This window comes from Epinephelus lanceolatus, chromosome 8 (genome assembly GCF_041903045.1).
Source record: "Epinephelus lanceolatus isolate andai-2023 chromosome 8, ASM4190304v1, whole genome shotgun sequence".
Lineage (NCBI taxonomy): Eukaryota > Metazoa > Chordata > Actinopteri > Perciformes > Serranidae > Epinephelus > Epinephelus lanceolatus.
The window spans coordinates 24,608,637-24,625,786 of record NC_135741.1 but is presented as its reverse complement, the minus strand read 5'-3'; the positions used below and the strand labels follow the sequence as shown (position 1 = coordinate 24,625,786).

At 45.4% G+C, this 17,150-nt stretch overlaps 1 protein-coding gene across 14 annotated transcripts in view; it reads left to right on the top strand.

Annotated features, from left to right (window-relative positions):
• The window catches only part of huwe1 (HECT, UBA and WWE domain containing E3 ubiquitin protein ligase 1), a 44,318-nt gene that overhangs the window by 21,116 nt on the left and 6,052 nt on the right, over positions 1–17,150 (top strand). For 8 of the 14 annotated variants that reach the window (XM_078170050.1, XM_078170048.1, XM_078170046.1 and 5 more), the window contains exons 35-70: positions 9–104; positions 238–507; positions 934–1,086; positions 1,181–1,308; positions 1,438–1,519; positions 1,844–2,020; positions 2,162–2,713; positions 2,865–3,060; positions 3,214–3,390; positions 3,498–3,646; positions 3,738–3,804; positions 5,276–5,499; positions 5,608–5,819; positions 5,954–6,136; positions 6,295–6,467; positions 6,559–6,698; positions 6,888–6,963; positions 7,068–7,166; positions 7,908–8,035; positions 8,120–8,279; positions 8,710–8,938; positions 9,058–9,236; positions 9,326–9,415; positions 10,016–10,176; positions 10,300–10,342; positions 11,162–11,542; positions 11,728–11,938; positions 12,270–12,394; positions 12,479–12,699; positions 12,801–13,192; positions 13,368–14,025; positions 14,139–14,853; positions 14,968–15,059; positions 16,290–16,446; positions 16,546–16,681; positions 16,864–17,075. In XM_078170050.1, the coding sequence (XP_078026176.1) occupies positions 9–104; positions 238–507; positions 934–1,086; positions 1,181–1,308; positions 1,438–1,519; positions 1,844–2,020; positions 2,162–2,713; positions 2,865–3,060; positions 3,214–3,390; positions 3,498–3,646; positions 3,738–3,804; positions 5,276–5,499; positions 5,608–5,819; positions 5,954–6,136; positions 6,295–6,467; positions 6,559–6,698; positions 6,888–6,963; positions 7,068–7,166; positions 7,908–8,035; positions 8,120–8,279; positions 8,710–8,938; positions 9,058–9,236; positions 9,326–9,415; positions 10,016–10,176; positions 10,300–10,342; positions 11,162–11,542; positions 11,728–11,938; positions 12,270–12,394; positions 12,479–12,699; positions 12,801–13,192; positions 13,368–14,025; positions 14,139–14,853; positions 14,968–15,059; positions 16,290–16,446; positions 16,546–16,681; positions 16,864–17,075 (7,444 nt within the window). The remainder of the gene's footprint in view (positions 1–8; positions 105–237; positions 508–933; positions 1,087–1,180; positions 1,309–1,437; positions 1,520–1,843; positions 2,021–2,161; positions 2,714–2,864; positions 3,061–3,213; positions 3,391–3,497; positions 3,647–3,737; positions 3,805–5,275; positions 5,500–5,607; positions 5,820–5,953; positions 6,137–6,294; positions 6,468–6,558; positions 6,699–6,887; positions 6,964–7,067; positions 7,167–7,907; positions 8,036–8,119; positions 8,280–8,709; positions 8,939–9,057; positions 9,237–9,325; positions 9,416–10,015; positions 10,177–10,299; positions 10,343–11,161; positions 11,543–11,727; positions 11,939–12,269; positions 12,395–12,478; positions 12,700–12,800; positions 13,193–13,367; positions 14,026–14,138; positions 14,854–14,967; positions 15,060–16,289; positions 16,447–16,545; positions 16,682–16,863; positions 17,076–17,150) is intronic. The other 6 variants (XM_078170054.1, XM_033629313.2, XM_078170052.1 and 3 more) reach the window with 2 other exon arrangements.

Sequence of the window (17,150 nt, the reverse complement as noted above, 5' to 3'; positions counted from 1 at the left end):
CCATCTAGGACCTGACGATGTCTGAGGAGGACCAGATGATGAGGGCCATCGCCATGTCACTTGGACAAGAGGTCAGCATGGAGCAGCGCTCTGACTCTCCAGAGGTCTGTCACCCTCACTGCTCAAATTACATTAAAAAAACATTTCATTCTAAATCGCCTGTTGCTAAATGAATCCTCATGAATAATTAACCGTTTATCTGAGCAGCTGTTGAGATTATTTCTGTGTCTGCTGCAGGAAGCGGCTCGTCGGCGTGAGGAAGAGGACAGGAGAGCAAGGGAGCGGGCAGAGGAGGAGGAGGCCCGCTGCTTGGAGCGCTTCATGGAGGCTGAACCACTGGACCCCCAGGAGCTGCATACCTTCACTGACTCCATGCTGCCCGGCTGCTTTCATCTTCTGGATGAGCTGCCCGACACAGTCTACCGACTCTGTGACCTGCTGATGACTGCCATTAAGAGGAGTGGCCCAGAGTACAGGGATCTCATCCTCGGCCAGGTTGTCCGCCAGGTCAGTGGATAAATGCAGATTTACATCGCAGTCTGCTCTTGTGTATGTTCAGAGTTAGGATCCAGTGATTAAGGGGGACATTGAAGAGTTCATTCCTGATTTTTATATTTTCATTTTCCTGTTGTATGGATGATGTCTGTGATTGCTTTAATATTAAATTGACAGTTGTCAGATGCAGATTTGCATGCAGTTCAATAAAAAAGATTTTTGTGTCTGTTTTTCAAATTGAGTTTTGGGCATTTCAGAGTAAACGCTTTCAGCAAGTGCGTAACATGTCTTGAATGCAAATGCAGCTTTGTAAGCCATTATGCATTTTTGTGTTAACATTCATTACAAATGGCCGCGGAAACATCTTTAAAAGTCAAGTCTTGGCAGTAGCAGCACAGCATTCTTGTACCAACTTGATTGTGTTCATGTTGTGTGTAGGTGTGGGAGGCAGCAGACGTGCTCATCAAGGCGGCTGAGCCCTTGACTACCAGTGACACAAAGACTGTGTCTGAGTGGACCAGACAGATGGCCACACTTCCCCAAGCCTCCAAGCTGGCAACACGAATTCTGCTGCTCACGTTGCTCTTTGAGGTAACAAAATGTTCATTCGTAGAGGATGATGTCTTTTTTGTCGTTGTTCATCTACACAATCCAAACATGCATTTTCTGGTGTCCGTTTCTGTAGGAACTGAAGCTGTTAGGTGCAAGAGTGGTGGAGAACAGCGGGATTCTTGATTTGCTGATTAAGCTGCTTGAGGTTGTGCAGCCCTGTCTGCAGGCTGCTAAAGAACAGAAAGACATCCAGACACCAAAGTAAGTTTTGTACAGTCTTACATAGTAATCTTCACTTACAAATGTTACAACAGCTTTTCACCATGACGGTACTAATTTGTTGGTAATTAATTAATATTTATGAAATAAAACGACTCCATTTTTCTGCAGATGGATCACACCAGTGCTGTTGATCATTGACTTCTACGAGAAGATGGCAGTCTCCTCAAAGCGCAGGGAACAAATGAACAAGGTACAAGTCAGCCTTATAAAGCCAAGCCACAGATTACAGTTGAAAAGTTACAAACTAGGAATGCCAAATTAGAAGCACAGGTATCAATGACCATCCACTATGGGTTCATGTATGCAAAGAGTAAAAGTTGGAAGAGAAAAGTCACTGGTCTTTGCTTTCCTTTATTCAAGACTTGTCTAGAATGAGCTGTCTCTAGACAGGGAGATATACATTTTAGGCACTGATTATACAGGAGGTGGGCAAAACCTTGTCAACGCTACATTGTAAAGTGTTACTTTGTGCACCTCTTTTGTAACATTAATGATTTCTCTCGCTTGCCTTCAGTACCTGCAACCCAATGGAAATAACTGGAGATGGTTTGATGACCGCTCAGGCCGTTGGTGCAGTTACAGCGCATCAAACAACAGTACCATTGACTCAGCGTGGAGGGCTGGGGAGAGCAGTGTGCGCTTCACAGCTGGACGCCGGAGATACACTGTGCAGTTTAACACCATGGTGCAGGTATACACAAACACTTTCTCAACCACCAGAGACCACCTGAAAACTACAACCCATGGACTTTATGACATGATTTTATGGTTGGTTGTGTTAGTAGATTTTGCTGTGTTTCTTTGTGTAATTTAAAACCTTTCTATCGGGCAGGTAAATGAAGAGACTGGCAACAGGAGGCCAGTGATGTTGACTGTCCAGAGAGTGCCTCGCATGCCCAAGCCTGCCAAGGCTGGTAGCATTACAGACTCAGAGAGAGAAGAAGGAGACAGGAACAAAGCAGAGGACACCCAGACGGATCTAGACTCTGGAACAGCAGTGGAGATGAGTGTTCCTAAAGATGATTCCAGCCAGCTGAAGGAAACCACGTCTGGCCCCTCATCTGCCCTGGAGTCAGAGAGCTCTCAGGGTGCCGATATCGTTGTACAAGGCCTGACCGAGGACATGACCACCGTTCTCATTCGTGCCTGTGTCAGCATGATTAGTGTTCCCGTGGACCCAGACACCCTCCACGCCACGTTGCGTCTGTGTTTGCGGCTTACACGCAATCACCACTATGCGATGATGTTTGCTGAGCTGAAGAGCACGCGGATGATTCTGGGGCTGACGCAGAGCTCTGGCTTCAATGGCTTCACCCCACTTGTAACTCTGCTGTTCAGACACATCATAGAAGATCCGGCCACACTGCGGCACACCATGGAGAAGGTTAGAGTTTATTCTCATACTGTTTAAATGGAGCTCACAGTATTTGAAGATAGTGTCAGCGAGTTGTTGCGTCACCAGTTTGTTTTTTTTGAAATATGGCATTTTTTGTCTGTCAAATATAAAAAAGTTCCTGTACAATCTGTTGCCATAGGTGGTGAGGTCGGCTGTTACCAGTGGAGCAGGTAGTACCACCTCAGGAGTGGTGTCAGGCAGCCTTGGTTCCAGAGAAATCAATTACATCCTCCGTGTCCTTGGCCCTGCTGCCTGCCGTAACCCTGAATGCTTCGCTGAAACCGCCAGCAACTGTGTCCGCATTGCTCTGCCTGCACCCCGGGGAGCTGGCACAGGTGAGTGTGAAAGCTTTTCTAAGTAGGTGTGGCAACTTTAGATTAGGGTAGACATCACTAGTATTGTAAATTGGATTGGTAGATTTATATAGCTAACTAGTTGTGCCTACATTTTTTGACCCTGAGAAGCTCATACTCTGTCTTTTTCTACAGCCTCGGATGATGAGTTTGAGAACCTTCGAATCAAGGGGCCCAATGCTGTGCAGCTGGTGAAGACCACTCCTCTGAAACTGTCCCCCTTACCTCCTATCCCTGACACCATCAAGGAGGTCATCTATGACATGCTGAATGCACTGGCTGCCTACCATGCTCCTGAAGAACGTAAGACATGTAATATCCTGACTGCTATCCATTTGACGTATATGTAATGTTAATGGAAAAAGTCTTTTGAACATTTCAGCTAAGTGTGTGTGTGTGTGTGTGTGTGTTTGTCACAGCTGAGCGTCCAGAAGAACGTGCAGCAGCAGTGCCTGGTGGACCGGACCTGTGCCAGATACTGCAGGATGTTGGTGATGATGTTTACCAGCAGTACAGACTCACCCGCCAGGGCAGTGACTTTGACTCCCAGTCTGCATTCCATATCAATGTGAGTCTCAATGACAAGTTGTCCTGTGTTGAAGCGTGAAATGTGTTGTCATCTCCTCAGTTAATAATAAAGCTGTGTCTCTTCCTCTCAGGCTCAAGTGTTTTCTGCTGATGGAGGCGTGGCTGAGTCTTCTCAGTCTGGCACACCACAAGGCGAAGGTGAGTCTAAAAGGTTTTTGAATTTATGCAAGAATGTTTGTGCAAAGTAAGGTAAGGTTGAACATTGTCCAAAAAATATTGCGTATAATAGCCATTTGTAGTTGTAAATCACATTTTTCAATAACCAAATTGTATTTTAAATGACGCTGAAGTGTGCACCTTTGCCCAAAGCAATATGAACGTTACACATTATCCCACAAAACATGATGACAACTTAGTAAATAAAAGTCATTAAATAACATTTGTCCATTGTGTATTTAATGTCTCCACTCATCTCCATTTAAAAATGCACTCAGCCAGTAACTCTGTCATGCATGATGCATGATTTCCTGTTAGAGCTCTGATTCTCTGCCCGAGCCTGATTGGGCCCAACCTGCCGGGTTCTGGCTGGGCTGTATTTTCTCATTATTCCCACGGGCTTGAGTCGGGTCGGGTTCTCGCCAATTTTCCAATTTACTGGTGTTTTGTTTTGTTTTAATGAAACTGGCAGTTGTCATGTGTAAATGACGGCGTTTTAATGGATTGAATCAGAAGGGAAGGAGAAAGAAAGATGAGGGGACTGTGACTGAGAGAGGTAAAGTGACTTAACAATGAGCAATATAGTGGAGAACTGGGGGGAGAGTGCATGCTAAATAAGGACAGAAAACTTACTTCTGCCTCTCCAGCAATGGGAGAGATGTGCGTAACATGCAGCGAAGAGCTGTGATCATCATCTGTGCACTGTATCATCATGGACTGTGGTGTGCTCCACATGCACCTGGGGCGCAGCCTGCTCTGCTAAACCTTTTGTGCACGAAACAACGGACTATTGAAATATCAGAAGTAAGAGAAGAAGTGGTGCAAGGAAAAACATAACCCCTTAGCTTGTAATAAATGTTGCAATATTAAAAAAATGTTACAGCCTATATAAAACATATTAATTGTTTTACAGTCAAACTTTTGGTTTTCAATCTGGCTCAGGCCCAAAAATGCTACCATTGGATGGACTTGGACAGAAACTGTGCGAGTACATGTAGGATCAAACCTGAATTTTTTTTTTATTATTATTATTATTTTTTTTTTTTTTCGTAGAGCTCTACTTCCCATACGTCGACTAATTACAAGCTGGATATCTTGATAAGTTTAACCGGCTAGAATCTCTGGTGCTGATTAGTGAGGGTTGTAACATTTAAATGACAAGTTGACTTACCTCACACATCCCTAGTAGCAGACTGTCACTTAGTCTATTCTGTAATTTTTATCCCAATTAAACAGTTTTAGCACAGCAATAATTTAATTAAAGGATTAGATGCCCAGTTCAAAGCATATGGCAGAACATTGCTCTGGGTGGTTCATGGTTATTTGCTGTGTTTACATTTTAAGCACTTTATTTTGCACTGAGAAAAAAAAATCTTCTCGAGATCCACCATATTAGTGTGTGTGCTGTATATGATCTGTGTATCCTATAATTTTGTCATCCTTACTTCCCCAGCCTCCACACCAGAAGAGATGCGGGAGGAAAAGAAAGAACAGGAGGGAGAGAAGAGTACCAGCTCAGAGGAGGGTAAAGCAGCTAAGGTAAAGGCAAGCAAACCTCTAATGCCTACCTCCACCATCTTGAGACTGCTGGCTGAACTGGTGCGCTCCTACGTGGGCATTGCCACTCTTATCGCCTCCTATTGCTACACTGCTGGACAGTCCGAGCTTATCAAGGAGGTGGGTAGTTTAAACAAAATCTTGTCAGCCTTTCACACCTCTGTGTTGTCACACTTTTATTGTAACTACATTCTCATTGCCTGTTTTGACCTCCCTCAATCCTTATAGGACTGCAGTGTTCTAGCCTTTGTGCTCGACCACTTACTGCCCCACACGCAGAATTCGGAGGACAAGGACACTCCAGCCTTGGCACGTCTCTTCCTAGCCAGCCTGGCAGCTGCCGGCACAGGCACTGATGCCCAGGTGGCCCTGGTCAATGAGGTGAAGGCTGCCCTCAGTCGAGCACTAGCAATGGCAGAAGGTGCTGAAAAACATGCAAGGTAAGCAGCATTAAAAAATAAATAAACATAAATGATATTAATACCATAACACTTGGTTGTTTAATAATAATTAATAGGGATCTGCAGAAAGCCGTACTCCCATTCTCACTTGTCTTCATACATCATTTTTACAGGCTTCAGGCAGTAATGTGCATCATCAGCACCATCATGGAGTCATGTCCCTCCACGTCCAGCTTCTATAGCACAGCAGCAGCCAAGACACAACACAATGGCATGAACAATATCATAAGGCTCTTTCTGAAGAAGGGACTGGTCAACGATTTGGCTCGTGTGCCTCACAGCTTGGATTTGTCCAGGTAACAACGCCAACATGACAACTTTACCCAGTTTTGACAGAGGCTGTTTGTAACCCTGGCTTTCCGTCATCACTAGTTTTAAACTAATAGCCCATGACACAGCCTATAAAATCAGTGTGAAATGACTCCATTTTCTCCCTTTACATCATCTATTTTAGTCCCAACATGGCCAACACAGTGAATGCTGCCCTGAAGCCTCTAGAGACTCTGTCCCGCATCGTTAACCAGCCCAGCAGTCTGTTTGGGGGCAAAGGAGGCTCCAGCAAGAACAAGACTGAACATGACACTGTGGGCACTGCCAGGGACAGCAACAGCAACACTCAGGACCAAGGTATGCACATCAGATGACATGAGATACTTACAGCACTCTAGATTCAGTGATTACTTGTATTTCTATTGCTGATTTGTGGTAACTGTTCCAGGAGAGTCTGGTGAGGCAGAGCCAGTGGAGGGCAACCACAGGGTGCAGGGAACAGACAATGACCTGATGGATGGAGAGACAGAGGGAGACACAGTGGTCATTGCCGGTCAGCCAGAGGTTCTCAGCACACAGGCTATGCAGGTGATTGACATTGCATTACACAAAAAATTATCAAAAAGAGCATTACCGCGTCTGTAACATCTATAATTAATGTCCATAACATAAATATGGGTATTAAAAATGTAGATAATTGCACTTGGATGTTTTATGCCCATTTCTCCACTTATGGCTGACTTTGTATTTTTGCATTTTTATTTCCTGTGCTTGCAGGTAGAAAATGAGTTGGTGGATCTGATTGATGAGCTGCTGGAGAGAGATGCTGGTACTGTCAACAGCACAATTATAGGTAAGCTCTCTTTACTGAAATGGAGGGGACAGCAGGAGTAGTTGGTAAACAGGCAAGGAAACTCAGATTTGATGTATCACTTGTTTGTTTGTCCTGTCAATCAGTGGGACGCAGCGGCGAAGATGAATCTCAAGAGGATGTGTTAATGGATGAAGCCCCCTCTAATATTAGCCAAGCATCCACTCTTCAGGCCAACCGGGAAGGTAAGACATTGGCACGACAAAACTTTGTATGTTTATCATAGAAAATATGATTAACAGTTGTTGCAACTGGTTTTACTGATGGCTTCTCAGTTTTTATGCTTCCGCACCGGCGATAGCCAGAGGCATTATATGTTCGGGTTGTCTGTCCATACATGCATACGTCCCATTCTCGTGAACACGATATCTCAAGATCGCCTTGAGGTAATTTCTTCAAATATGGCACAAATGTCCCCTTGGACTTGACGAAGAAACTGATTAGATTTTGGTGGTCAAAGGTCAAGATCACTGTGATCTTGCATCCATCTCATTCTTGTGAACGCAGTATCTCATGAAAGCCTTGAGGGAATTTCTTGAAAATTGGGCAAAAACATTTCCTTGGACCCAACGATGAACTGATTAGATGTTGGTGGTCAAAGGTTAAGGTCACTATGACCCTGAATCCTTCTCATTCTTGTGAATGTTATCTTAAGAACACCTCAAGGGAATTTCTTCAGATTTGACTTTGACTGAAGAATAAATTGAGTGGAATTGGATGATTGAAGGTCAAGGTCATAATATTATGCATAAAGCACACTCCTGGCCATTATTCAGCATCATAACTCAGGAACAGAAGAGGACACATTTGGTCAGATACTGAATTGGTGACACGGATCTTGGGTGGACACCTTGACACTAGACACAGGGTGGTAATTCTAGTTAAGGTCTTCTTGTAAGGGACTCTATGTATCTTTCTTCCGTCAGACTCCATGAACATCCTTGAACCAGAGGATGAGGAGCACACACAGGAGGAAGATTCTAGTGGCAGCAATGATGATGAGGACAGCCAGGATGAAGAGGAGGAGGAAGAAGAAGAGGAGGAAGAGGATCAGGTATGAATTAATGCAGTGAAGTTCAGTAAACATATCTCAATTCTTGCTTATCTTTAACACTCATGGCTGCTACTCTTCCTAAAGGATGATGAAGAAGGAGATGAGGATGATGATGATGAAGGTTCAGAGATGGAGCTGGATGAGGACTTTCCTGACATCAATGCCGCACCACACATCCGCTTCGAAAGGTTTGACAGGGATGATGACCTCATCATAGAGTTTGACAACATGTTCTCCAACAACGGTAAGCAGAATGATTTATTATAAACATTTACTGAGGTCAAATTTATTATTTGAATTTATTATTTTTACGAATAAACGCTCAATTTGAGACCTTTTTAAGAGTTGATTTTGGATAAAGTCCATCATAATTTTCTACAATTCGGCTTAATGGTTGCATATAATCTTGTCTTTACGATACTGCAGCCCACTGTAAGAAATTAAGGAAATATCAGATCCCCAGATCCTTGCAAAAACACAGGACAAACAATGGGTTACTCACGTCACTCACTTAAGCTTGGGACCATCCCAAATGAGGAGAATTACAAACACATAAAACAGATGATGCAGTAAATGCATTTTCTTTAGCTTTATTTTTCATAAACATTACTCGGGGTTGTGCCAGAGCTGTCCCCCTAATATCTGCCTACTGTCTTCTGTTGTTTTTCCATCAGCTGACATCCCTCCCTCCCCAGGAAACATCCCCAGCTCCCACCCACTGATGGTGCGCCATGCAGACCACGGTTCCCTCACCCTAGGTGTGGCAGGCACAAGCAGTCGCCTGGCACAGGGCATGGGTCGCAGCCAGCGAACACTGCGCCAGCTCACTGCCAACAGTGGACATACCATCCATGTCCACTACCCTGGCAACCGCCAGCCCAACCCTCCGCTCATCCTGCAAAGGTGGAAGAATGTTTCATTATTAAACAACACAATTTTCGGCAACATTTGTTACATCACTATTCTTTGTTTGAGGGATAATGCTAATTAAAATGTCTCTTTTTCTCTTCTCCACCCCTCAGACTGTTGGGCCCCAGTGCTGCAGCAGACATTTTACAGCTGTCCAGCTCTCTGCCTCTGCAGTCTCGTGGTCGTGCCCGCCTTTTGGTTGGAAACGAGGACGTGCACATCATCGCTCGTTCTGATGATGAGTTGTTGGATGACTTTTTCCATGAGCAAAGCAGTACTGGGGGACAAGCAGGTGAGAATTGCTGTGTCTTTAATTTAATGATCATTTGGATTAGTATAAGCCTGAATTCCTAACACGGTTGTTCTTTTCTGTCTCTCCAGGCACCCTCTCTAGTATTCCCACTGCCTTAACTAGATGGACAGATGAGTGTAAAGTGCTGGATGCTGAGAGTATGCATGACTGTGTAGCAGGTATGTTGATCTAATACTGGGGACTTGTTTCAATTCAGACAAATATCATCAGTTTTATCATAAAAAAACATTTAGTAGATGGCTGTTGGGGCTTTCAGAAGACATTTACATTATTCAGGATCACTGGGTAACTTAATTTGGACATGATGGCCAAGTAGTGGTCACCTAGCTCTACTGCACAGAGAGGAGGACATCATTGAATTCAGCATAATTCAGCTAGTCTGATGATCTGCTTTTTAGTGAAGTTCTTGAATTGACATAGGACATAGTTTGGTTTGTTGCATATTTGCACTCTGTTGGTCTACTTTGTTACTAACTAAGGTGGCAGAGGGAGCAGGACACAAGAACTACAATTTGGGTGACAGTGCTGACAGAAGTAGGGGCGGGGATTTAGAAAGAGAAAATCAATAGGAGTGAATGATACAATTTAATCCCACATTAATATTTAATCTCTTCACAATTTATGACCAATAAAAACTGTCTTCTGATCAGTGCACCAGGCTAAATGTCTTACACTAAAGTGGCATTAATTGGATTTGTTACATGTTTAAACTACAGCCACAACCAAGGATAAATTCTGACATCTGTGTCTGCTTTCAGTGGTGAAGGTGCCTATCCTGCAGCATCTGGAGAGTCTACGAGATGAGGAACTGGAAGAGCGTAGGGAGAAGAGAAGGAGGCAGCTGGCTGAGGAGGAGGAGTCTAAGCAGAATGAGAGGAGGGCCTCTGGAGCTGAACAGGCCAGGGAACAGAGCCTGCAGGTTTGCAAATAATACATATTTATTGGCTGTGTAGGAGGAGGAATCTACAAACTTAGAAGTGCATGCATCTTTTGCCATTTTTATTCACTTGTTTACTAATGTCAACTTATTTTTTGTCCATAGGGTTCTGGACTGGGGACAGTTAATGGTGCAGAGAACACTGCAGGTACTGACATTTGTGTAGATTTCGTTTTATTCCTGCTTTTGATGTTGACATTTTTGTTCGGAATGGACACAGCTCAGTGACGGGCACCCAGAGGAAAGCAGCCAGCAGAGCGTGCTGTGGGATGAGGTAGTAGTTTGTATAGTTTTAGGATCACACCAGATCTGGGAGATAACTATACAGTCTACTGTCTTTCTTATGGCAACGCTATACCAGCTGGACATCTTCATCGGCTGCAGGAGATCCATACTCAACCTGCAAATGAAATGATAGTTATGACACTGAAAATATCTGATCTGCATTGCTGTCTTAAGCACTTAATTCCACACATTTACATGAAACTCTAGAGTACAGTGTTGTCTCGTGTATGTTGTATGCATGGCATTTTCCTGCAGCTGGCTGTGTTGTGGTGAGGTAGTAAGTTGTGTTGTTGTTGGGGATCAGGATTGTGCACCCCATTCAGGAGATAACTATACAACTTACTGCCTTCCTCAGTGGAGGCCCTTGTCATCGATGTAGAAAATGATCAATAACTAATGAACATATTGCTTTTTCACACAGAAATAGAATAAGAGTAGAGCGGACAATGAACTGTTTGTCATGGTCATTTGATCAGTACAAAAGAAAATGTCGATTTTTGTTTGTTGTTTTGGTGACAACATGCCATAGGGGCATATAGCTGTTATCTGTATGTATTCAGTCGTATTTTCAGAACGAGTATTTGACTGTTAAACCATGTAGTCCTTGTTAAGTCAACTTTCACTCAAGAATATATAAAACCTGCATCTGTTCTCACATAAGTTTTCTCTCTGGGTGTTGCAGAAGGTGAGCAGGCTCAGGGTGGTACGGTGTCATGTCTGGACCCACCCAGGGTCTCGGAGGGCTTCCTCACTGCTCCCCCATCTGGAGAGGTCACTCCCACCACACCTGCTCCTCACGAACAGGCCCTAGTCTCCCTGGAGACTGCGATCAGTCAGCAAGTCCACCAGCCAATTGCTGACCTGCTTCTGGCTGAGTCGCATGCGAGCTCACTGGCTGCTCTGGCAGGGGCAGGCCTTCCACCCTTGTCGGCAGCTGACAGGCCAAACAGTGAAGCGGAGGCATCTCAGATGGAAATGTCCCCGGCACCCACAATTGGTGAGAGAGTCGGAGGAGGAGGAGGTGGTGGAGGAGGAGGAGGAGCGTTGGATGAAGGCAGGGAAGGTAGACTAACTTTGAAAACTCTTTTTATACAGACTGGCCAACAGTGAGGATGCACATCTGTGATGTAAATGATGTTGCTGACCGTGCTTGTAGCTAGTATCTGTCATTCCTTACCCAAGGAATTTTGCTACAGCACATTGACTCACATCATTTTCCTAACCTTACCCTCACTTTTTTTTCCTCAGCCTCCCTAAGTCCAGACATTGTGGAGACCTCAGAGCCTACAGTAGTGGGTGTGTCACAACTGGAGGGGTCACCCATGGATACCAGCAGCCCTGCCTCTGCTACTCAGGAAGAAACTGCTCCCAACCCTGCCCAGACCGCCCAGCTGTCTCAGGAGTTGTCTGGCAGTGGGGAGAGTGGGCTGACTGACCGGCAAACAGATGCAGAGTCTGGGTGAGTAGCCTGAAGTGTCATTCCTTACCAGACCTACTTTCAAAAGCAGTGATGTACCTGTATCTCTCTGCCAGATAACCATGCATTTCTATGAAAAGTTACAGATTGTTTATAATGCCTACCCTCTTTTCATCGCTAGTGCATGTAGCATTTCAGTTAAAACCCAGTTGGGAAACTTTAAGTACCTTGCACTTGATTTATTTTATGTTTTGTTTATTTGTTAGGTGTTTTTATGCCCTTTGACTGGATTGACACTGTAAATCAGCTGAATAATTCATCACACATACTGCTGCAGATTGACAAGAGCCCTTTTCTTCTTTGATATTTACAGCTCTACTTCTGTCTCATCACCCGGGGAAACGATGCCCAGGAGTGACAGCGCTGACAGTCAGTCTCAGGCCATCCAGGAAGAGCCCCTCCCATCTACCAGCAATGAGGATGAGGACCCACTTGCAGGTAAAATATATTTCTCTCTTACTTTTTAAGCAGTTTTTTTTTTTTTTTAATGAAATATTACATCTCATGTTTTTGTCTTGGCAGGCATCAGTCTGCCAGAGGGTGTAGATCCCTCTTTTCTGGCAGCTCTTCCTGAGGACATCCGTCGAGAGGTGCTGCAAAATCAGCTTGGCATCAGACCACCCTCCCGTCCTCCAGCTGCCACCACCCTGCCTTCCACTACTGCACCTGTACTGGGGGGACCAGGGGTTACTGAGGTCAGCCCTGAGTTCCTGGCAGCTTTGCCACCTGCCATCCAGGAGGAGGTGAGAGACTCTTTGCTTGCAAGATAGTACTTGCCATATAAAATATGATTTCTGTCAGTTAAGACAGTTCTTCTAACGAAGGATGCCATTGGTCATTTTAGGTTCTTGCCCAGCAACGGGCAGAGCAGCAGCGTCGGGAGCTATCCCAACAGCCCCCACAGGGAGACACCCCTCTGGATCCAGTCACCTTCATCCAGACGCTGCCCTCAGAGCTCCGGCGTAGTGTCCTGGAGGACATGGAAGACAGCGTGTTGGCTGTCATGCCCCCAGACATTGCTGCCGAAGCAGCTGCGTTGCGTAGAGAGCAAGAGGCACGCCAAAGGCAACTGATGCATGAGAGGCTGTTTGGTCATAGCTCATCTTCAGCCCTATCTGCCATCCTGCGTTCACCAGCTTTCACCAGCCGGTTGGGAAGCAATCGTGGTGTCCAGTACACCCGACTTGCTGTGCAGAGAGGAGGCACATTTCAGATGGGGGGAGGAACAAACCACAGGTGAGAGGGGATGGGGTCTGATTGCTTGCTTGAGCATTCACTTTTTGTTTTTGCTATTTGTTAAATGATAAGAAAAGCGAATACAATATGTATGAGGTACTTAAGAAATTAGCAAATCATACTTTACTTTTAACAGGCAACAAACTGAATTTGTGGTATCCCTTTGTTTCCTCAGACCATCCAGTTCCAGTGTGGACTCCCTTTTGCGTCTGCGCGGTCGATTGCTTCTCGACCACGAGGCCTTGTCCTGCCTGCTGGTCTTGCTGTTTGTGGATGAACCGAAGCTCAACACCAGCCGCCTGCACCGTGTGCTCAGGAACCTCTGCTATCACTCTCAGACACGTGGGTGGGTCATTCGCAGCCTGTTGTCCATCCTCCAACGCAGCAGCGAGAGTGAGGTGTGTGTGGAGACCTCACGTCTTGAAGACTCCCGTGGTAAGAGGAGCACCCAGGGAGGCTGTGGGGGGAAAGGCTCTACTACCTCCTCCCTATCCTCTTCATCCTCTTCTTCTTCATCCTCATCTTCCTCCTTAGAGCTACTGAACAGGGTGGAGTCTCGTAGCTCCAGCCAGCTTTCCTGGCTCTCTGTTTCTATGGACGCAGCCTTGGGCTGTCGGACAAACATTTTCCAGATTCAGCGAGCATCAGGTAGGAAGCACGCTGACCGGCACTCAGCTGGCGGCTCTACAGGATCTGGAACACTGGGAGGAGTGTCAGGTGCTGCTGCAGGTGTCACATGTTCTGGAGGTGGAGGTTCCACTGTCCACATCCACCCACAAGCTGCTCCAGTAGTCTGTCGACATGTGTTGGACACACTCATCCAGCTAGCTAAGGTGAGATTCCACCTGTCTTCATGAACATCTGATTCATCATCTATTGTGTGTTGTGAAAAATCAGTGAAGTTCTAACAATTTAAATCCTTCATGTTTCCTGTCTGTCCCTGCAGGTGTTCCCCAGCCACTTCACCCAGCAGCGCTGTAAGGATCTGTCCGCATCTTCTTCTGACCTAGACTCTCGTCTTTGTTCAATCTCCTCTGTGGGAGGGGGTGGAGGTGGGGGCTCCAGGTCAGGGTCTCTAAGTAATCCCAGCTCCAATGCCTCCAACACCCAAAACTCCTTGGGCTCCACTGCCGCTACTCTCCAGTCTCTGGGAATCTCCACTGATTTTTGGGACCTGCTGGTCAAGCTGGACAACATGAATGTCAGCCGCAAGGGCAAAGCCTCTATGAAGACAGTGCCTCTGGGGGGCAGTGCAGAGGCTGAGGGGGCTCAGTTAAGCCTGGAGACGTCCCCTCTAGGCCAGCTGATGAACATGCTGTCCCACCCTGTAATCAGACGGAGCTCCTTGCTCACTGAAAAGCTGCTGCGTCTGCTCTCCCTCATATCCATTGCCCTGCCTGACAACAAGGCCACTGAGGTGCCTGCTGGACACCCCACCCCACAGGCTGCCATCCCCAACACGGCATCCAGCTCAGGAGTCACAGCCCCAATCACAACGCAGGGCACGGTGTCAGCGGGCTCTACCCAGCCCACTGTGTCAGTCCCTGGGGCCTCTGTTGGAGCTGTAGCCCAGGGTACATCCTCAGGGACAAGTCTAGCAGCCTCCCAGACATCCTCTACAGCAATCACTATACCCACGTCCACTGGAACAACCTCTACAGGTAGTGCTCATATTTTCCAAAATAAAATGTCATTAGTTCAGTAAGACTTTTTTAATGTAACAGTGATATAAGTAGAAAATAATGTGTATTTTTTGGGGTGTTTTGTCAAAACAGGGAAGCAGAGGGGCACTACTAGCAGTACGGAGAGTGACAACAAGATGGCCTCCAGTGGACTCACAGAGAAACAGCTTCAACTCTCTGTTGAGGTATGGGGGGAAAAGTGTCACAAGGTGTTACTGATGCTGTCAACATGAACTGTGTGTGATTTTCCATTACTGCTCCTGGACAGTTGCTTGTACCAGACTAAATTTTTCAAGTGACAGTGTGGATAACTTCTACTGAGATTCGGTTTAGGCAAGCCAGTAAGCAAACTTAGGGGAGAGGTTTAGGTGGTTGTAAGAGCAGAGCTAAATTTTAAGCCTGAGTCGAGAAGCATGTTTGTGTTGTGGCTCTGGGCTTGTATTTGTTTAGTATCTTTCACAAAAATTTACAAAGTATTCAGTATTTTTTGAATATTTTAAAAATAGAGTTGTTTAAGATACAGGTCAGAAATTTATGATTGATGATTTAAGTCAGATAATACAAATGTCATCTGCAGCTCAAACACTTAATAGTTAAATGTTCCATTAAGGGACACTGGCACATTGGTAGCATTACCACCAAAGCATAAACCCAAAGTTTCTCTTTAATGTCTGCATTTTTAATGCATTTGACTTAAGTGACTTGAGTAGATGTTACAGTAGTAACAAGAGGTTTGTGGTGCATCTGCTTCACACATCTTTGCCCTTATCTACTTCAACACAGTCCACTCCATCTGGCTTTGTCATTTGTGCATGGCTGCACATCAGACTTTATGTCACTGTCAACTGTTGGATGGATGGATTGAGTAATAAACGGTACCTGGATTTTGGCATCCATCAGTCAAAGATATCTTTCAGTCTGGATGGCTGGCTGGCTAGCTATCTGTCCAATTACCAAGCAAGCAGACTTTACTTATAGGTCACTTCTCAAAACAGTGAGAAATAGGTGTACAATCAACAAGTTAAAAGCCAAGAGAATGTCAGAGAAAATAAATATGTTTTAAGATGTGCACTTATGTGGCTCCTTTGAGAATTTATGGGAGTCTGTTCAGAGTTGAGGAGCTAAAACAGCAGCCTTTTCACCCCTGACTTTGGAGTAGCCACAAGTCAAGTCAACCTGGACTCATGCACATTCAGTAGCCAGACGGATTGGTTAGTCCCACAGTTGTAAAGCATGCAGTATATTGAGCAGTCTTCAGAGAATTGTTCCTTGGACATAATTGGTCTGTGACACAAACAGGCACTTGTGCTCACTGTTTTGAACACATGCCAATTGACCTATTTTTTATTTTTTTCCCACCTTTTTGCAGTTTGATAAGATGTTTTTCTAATAACTCTCTTCCTCCTCCTTACAAGGTATTGACATCTCACTCGTGTTCAGAGGAGGGTCTGGAGGATGCAGCTAACATCCTGCTGCAGTTATCTAGAGGAGACGGTGCGACCAGAGACACTGTGCTCAGACTGCTGCTGAGTGGAGCGAGACATCTCGGATACACTCTTTGTAAACAGATCGGTCAGTGCAGGACAGCTACACTGATGCCAGTTCTCATGCTCCTATTTGAGCAAATATAGTTCTCTTTACGGATGTTTTTTAACATTTCCTCTCTCACAGGCACATTATTGGCCGAACTCAGAGAATACAACTTGGAGCAGCAGAGACGGGCACAAGCTGATTCGCATTCCCCGGACGCTCCTCCTGAGGATTCCTCCATCTCAGCCAGACTCAAGGGCAAGATGACTAGCAGGTTAGCCAGTGATGGTTCTGGGCCACCCCGTGACTTAAGGCTGTCAACACAGAGACTTTGGTAGACTGATCCTGTTAACCTAAACTCTAGTTGAATAAGCCTTGGTCACCTCCTGGTATCTGCTTTTGCATTGCATGAATTTCTCACCACTACAATGTCCTTTACCTTGTATGCGTTTGTTGGTTGGGGCACAGGTTTGACGGGTCGGAGAGTGTGGTCATTGTGGCTGCACAAAAACGAACTCTCGGGGGACGTGAACTACAGCTTCCCTGTATGAGCTCACTAACCTCCAAGACGTCGACACAGAAGTTTTTCTTGCGAGTGCTGCAGGTCATTATCCAGCTCCGTGAGGACACACGACGCGCCAACAAGAAAGCCAAACAGACAGGGCGATTAGGTACGAAGACGTTACATATACGCAACTTTCTTGATGTTTGCATATCCTGATGATGTATCATAAGAAACAACTCTC